At 40.5% G+C, this 5,712-nt stretch overlaps 1 protein-coding gene across 1 annotated transcript in view; it reads left to right on the top strand.

Moving 5' to 3' along the window:
- Positions 1 to 1,472, top strand: part of ITIH4 (inter-alpha-trypsin inhibitor heavy chain family, member 4) — a 19,262-nt gene extending 17,790 nt beyond the window's left edge. Inside the window, exons 19-20 of the mRNA XM_009707709.1 lie at positions 707 to 809; positions 1,397 to 1,472. Coding sequence (XP_009706011.1) covers positions 707 to 809; positions 1,397 to 1,472 — 179 coding nt within the window. The remainder of the gene's footprint in view (positions 1 to 706; positions 810 to 1,396) is intronic.
- Positions 1,473 to 5,712: the final 4,240 nt, after the last annotated feature.

Raw genomic sequence — 5,712 nt, forward strand, 5'->3', positions numbered from 1 at the left:
TAATTGAAGGGGTTCTAGAGAAACTTTACATTTAATTTATTCTTCTCAGACACCTAACATCACCTTTTACTGCAGAGCAATCCAGACCCTACTCTGCGAAGAGGGGAGGTCTTACCCTGGAAACGTAACCTAATGCTTTTCTGCTCACTGGTGGTACAACCCTCAATAGACTATTAGGGGTTTAGAAAATGTTAAAATAAGACTAAAACAATAGTTGGGCTTAGCCTCAACAGTGCTGTGGAATGACATAATTTATGTTGCAAATTCATTTGGTGTCAAATAATAGACTATAAATAATGGACATAAAATTGTAAACAATCCGGGTTACAAAATGAAAGCCAGCTGGTCCTGAACATCTCAACTCCAAACATCCTGATGGGACTAAAGCTGAAGTTGTTTCAAAAACTTTGCAAATGGAGAGGCTGCATATTCTAAACCCACAAAAACAAACAAACGAAAAAGGTGAAAACCCCTCAGAGCAAGGCTGAATCTCTCTGTGCAGGCGTGTTAGGGATAACAGGAGACCACAGCTCAAATGCAGGAATTTTCTTAACTTACTAAGGGAGCTTCCAAATGTGATCTTTTGTTTGTTTGCTTTGTGAGGCAGATAGCTGCTTTCCGGGTGTTATAGCTGCCATTTGGGTTAAATGAACAGCAATGCTCAGATGTTTTGTGTTTTTAAATAATTTGTATGTCTGTTGATTAGGTCAATTTTATTCAAAAGCACAATTTGAGAATAATTCCAACATCAATCAGAGAGCTGATGAAAGACTCCTAAGTGTGTCTGGATCTGAGCACAAAGTTACCAGGTAACAGATACTGGATAAGGGTGAGTGATGTACATGCTTTGAGTTGTATTTTATCAGCTAATACTGGAGATTAAAAGAAATTAAACTAAGGGAGTGTTTGTAAGAATACACCTCTTCAGTGTAAATAATAGGGGCTTGTGCTTGAATTTTTCCCTAACAGCCTGAATTTGTTGCTGATTAAGTGATGCTATAGGACTCAAGGCTCCTATTTCACAGGGGGTGAAAAATCATACCCTGGGGCTACGGTCTGTGTAAAAAATGCCAATAAAGGTTCTGCTGCCTTGATTATATGGATAATGGAGGGTTTTTCCTCCGTTGGATTTACGAGAAAAAAATGTTTACACTTCATTGCTTTTAGTAAGCATCTGTGACTGGAAGAAACGCTGTGAAGCCTGCAGCTTCTGCTTGCTGTCCCTCTCTGTCCCCACCACCACTGCTTCCAGCTCGGCTCTGGGAGCAGAGAAGTGCCAGCTCTGCCCCAACACAGGCCCTCTGACTCTCGGTACCATCTGCAAGCACAAGGTCGATTCTGGGCCTGCCCTTTGGTTATTTCATTGCAAATTTTTCTTGTTTTGATTTTGTTTCAGGCAATACAAGAAAGATTACAGGCTTGAGTCAGCCAGTGATCCTGTTTCCTGCTGGTCAATAGATGTAACTCCCTAGAAGAGAGTATTCCGGGAAAGAAAACTATGCCAGTGATGGTCTTCCAAATATTTGTGATACTTTCTCTCATCAAGAAAACCACACAGTTAAAGCTTTACCTGTTACTATATATAAACATCACAAATTTTTTAACTCAAAATAATTGCACTTTCAAGATGCGAATGTGCTTGCTTGTTGCGTTATTTTTAAATGGTTTCTAATAATGAAGATTTACATGAATGAACTAAATAAAATTGATGTTATCAGCTCAGCGATACAGACATACAGAATTAGGTCTCCAAACAAAAAGAAGTAGTGGCATCAACCAGTCCAACAAATGTGTCATGCAAACAGTAGTAGATCTCGAAAATTTAGACCCTCCATCCAGTTACAAATGATGGTGTTCTTGAACTACGTGTTTTGTAAAGAGAGGATGAAGTTTAGAGCGGTATTAGTTTACTTTTTCTCTCATGTTTTATTTTACAGAGGAAAAAAACCCCAGTCATCTTGTATTAGGGTTCTTTTGGAGCTCATTCTGTAACAATGTTCAAGGCTGATGAAATCTGCAATAGTAGCAGGAGTGGGGCTGGCAGCCCACGCTGGCTGCAGCCCTGATCATTGTTGCAAAGTTTCTGAGGCTCCGTTTTAAAAACGTCTGCAAAACAGACCTCTGACTTGTTGCAAAAGACAGCACTTCAACCCTGAAATTTAGCAGCATTTTTTGGCACTGTTTCATACCATGTTTTGCAAATGTTGGAAGATGTTTTACAAATAATGAACAACTCAAACCAACATGTGGCGAATGGAGGTAACGTTTCAGAGAAAACATACACACAGAAGCCTCTGCCTGTGGAATGCAAGTTGTAGTTTTAGTCTTCAGTTTTTTTCATAAATTTTAATTCCAAAATTATTTTGTGTTTTAGAATTTCCGTTCCTATGTATCTTTGAACCCATAAATATGCCAGCATTGTAGAAAGTTTAACAAAAATTGCTTTCTATCCTGCAAATAATATATGGCTGGAAAAACATTATTTTAAAGCAATGTACTAGAAGAGAAGCAATTTCTTGCCAAAGTCAGTAAGATAAAGCAAACTATGTAATTAGAAGCCTGTTTTTTAAAGGAACTGTGTAGACATGATGCCAAGATATGTTTGTGCGAATTGCTTGTACTTCCAAGATGCAGATTTGGAGAGGCAGATTTGGCTGGACAAATTACATGACAATGTGGAATTTGGAAACTGGAAACCCAGATTGCTTGCTTCGCCACATCATAAACAGGCTTGCCAATTTGAAAAGCAGATTATTTCCATTATAAACGAACTCAGTATTTGAATTACATGCTGTTGACGCTGGGTTTTATCTGTGGATTTACCGCAAATTAAAAATTCCCTGCTTTCAGTTACAGGGTGTCTACGTGTTGCCTCCTCCACCTGCCGGCTAACTGCAGGGACAGCAAACTGCACTGAAATGAGGGAGCAGTGAGGCAGGGCTGGAAGGCATTTTTCACCTGGTTCTCTTCACTTTAATCAAGGCTCAAGCATGTGCAGACCATTCTTGAGAGACGCTCCTCTAACCCATCCACTAAAACCTGCAATGCCGGAGGTTCCCCAAATGCCCCAGGCAGGCTGCTGCCCTGTGAACGCAATTCTCCCTTGCTGCAAACAAGCAGATTCTGCAAACAAGCAGATCCTGCTAACCTTCGTAGAGGGGGAAAAAAAACCCAATGTCAGCCTTCCTCACAGCAACTTTTTACACAGTTGGGGGTTTCCTCCCCCCCTCTTTCTACAACTTCTCTGCAAAGCTGTTCCTATCTTTTGGACTGCATCCAGTTTGCCTACACTGCGTTCAGGTGCTGGGCTCTGAGCTGCACAGGGACCTGCACCCGTGGCCGCCCCGGCTGATGGAGCCTTTCCAGTCTGAAGAGGTGCTCACCAGCTGTACCCACAGGCATCTCTGTCCTCTCTGCAGCAGCCCTGCGTTGCCGGCGTGCCTGGTTACTGTGACTCCCAAATCCCACCCACAGCACTGCTTCCCCTGTGCACATGTGATTTCCATTCCATACATATGTTCCGTTTCACTCTTTTCCACTTGAATTGTGTCTTAATTTGTTGTTTAGTCACTCTCCTCCTGTCCTGTCCAAGCACCGAAGTGAGTTCTGATGGGCTTCTGATTTCCTGTGCTCCCTTCCCTTGCTCAAGAAGCTGAAGGCAGACACAGTAATGAATACTTTACATTCTGTAATTTCTAATTCCAATGCAGAATACACGGTATATCTCACACTCTTCTCTTTGAACTGGCATTGTACCAGTTGATGGTAGGAGTAAAACTTTCATCCAGCTGTAAGCATCTATCTGCTACTTCTCTCTCCCCTTACTGGCAACTTTAGCTACATTTGCAGTTATCCCCTACGTTGCAGGAATCTTGGAAGAACTACATATTTAAAAGGGGATTTTTCTATCTGCACCAGCATAAGTGGGAGTTTTTCAGGCTGCCACAGAAGCCATGCAAAAGCAGAGTAGAGCCTCTCAGGTCAACTTCTGGCTGACAGTTCACTGCCAGCTGACAAGACTTCTGCCACCTCCGGAGATTTGCCTCATCCCCATAAATCAAAGAGGAAAGCTCTGGCTCAGGCTGCCCAGTATCGCCTTGTGTGCCTGACCTTTGCCAGCCAGGTAGGTCAAGATCTGCTGTCTGCCACTGTGCTTTTTTGTTTTAACGGAGCAAGTGAGTACGGGACCAGCCCTGATGGGCAGTCCCACAGCTCCCATCTCAGGATCCAAAATGGATCATTGCTTTTAGTTTATTCTATTCCATCTAATTCATCACCTTAGAATAAAAACTCAGAACCATGTAAACTTAACCTTAACAGTTTCAATTTTCTCCTCTTCTCTCACTCCTTCCCGTTTCTCTCTCTGCTTTCCTCCTTTTTCAGTAACTTATTACCTCCTGTAGAAACTACTGTTTTCTTTCATCGTTTTTGTCTGAATTTATCAGGCAGAGGTATCTAGCCACTGTGACACCTCCCCTCCCTGCAAGAATTGATTTTTTTTTCTTCTTCTTCTACAAAACAACTGCTTTTAGTAAAGGATTTTGTTCCTCCCATAAATTTAACAGTAAGTATTTTTTTCCTCTTTTTGCTTTTTCTGTTGCATTTTGTTCACCTCTACCTTTTGTTCTTTCAATTTAACCCATCACATCTTATGTCATCTCTGTTTTTCCCACTACACTCCTCTTTCCTCATGTGTGTCTGTATTTTAGTTTCCCACACACTGACTCTCTCCTCTCTCCTTGTCATATAATAGTAAGGAAACTTTCTACTTTGCCACGAGACTGCAATTGCCTTGCTACAGCTGATTCGATTAAAAGAAGACTCTAAGTAAATAAGAAATCTGCTTATTTTTTTGCTTTAGAACTAATAGCTTACAATTTCTTCCAGTACAAAATGAATATATAAATAAATGGGACATTTCTTGCCCTGAAATACATAGATCAATTCTGTTAAGGGAACAGAGGAAGGAATTTTACTGGAAGACGGTAAGGCTCTTACACAAACAAGATACTGTCCAAAACACCGCTACCAGTACTTAAATCCGAGTGCTGTTTGGAACAGTGGTATTTCATTAATTTATAAAGATATGGGCATTCAAAAGTTAATTTCAAACTAAAATAGAGAAGTGCTGGCTGCTAACAGTCATCTCGAGTGATGGCACTGCACCAGTCCTCAGCACTATACAGTCAAGTGGTCAGCTGGTTTTAAGTACTACTGACTTATCCTGAAATATGTGCTGGTCTGTCAGCTGGCCTCTCGTGTTGAATTTCAAAATGCATCTGGCATCCTGAGCTTTGTGAAACTGGAATGAAAACATTGATAGCTGTTGGAATAACAGAACAAGGCATTAAGTACTGATGCTTTTATTTAAATCGCTCCTGACACTCAGTTACTGATTTAAAATTGGATGGAATGTTTCTGTTATGTTTTACAAAGTAACATTTTAAGTCAGAATTTTAAAACTAGTAAATTAATTCAGCAAAACTAGGATATTTCAGGGGAGGAATGATATCTGTGCACACAAGCAGAATAGTTCTTTAGCACTTAGGATTTGATCAAATATGCAGTAAAACTCTCTGAGAATCCATCATATCTTAGCATTGCTAAATGTCGTAAGCTTATGTATTTTTAATACTTCTTAAACATTGAAAAATACTGTTCTTTCAGACAAATACTCTATAAACCCATGAATTCGGAGGAAGTTGTAGTTGT

This window comes from Cariama cristata, unplaced genomic scaffold (assembly GCF_000690535.1).
Source record: "Cariama cristata isolate BGI_N322 unplaced genomic scaffold, ASM69053v1 scaffold36419, whole genome shotgun sequence".
NCBI classification, from domain to species: domain Eukaryota; kingdom Metazoa; phylum Chordata; class Aves; order Cariamiformes; family Cariamidae; genus Cariama; species Cariama cristata.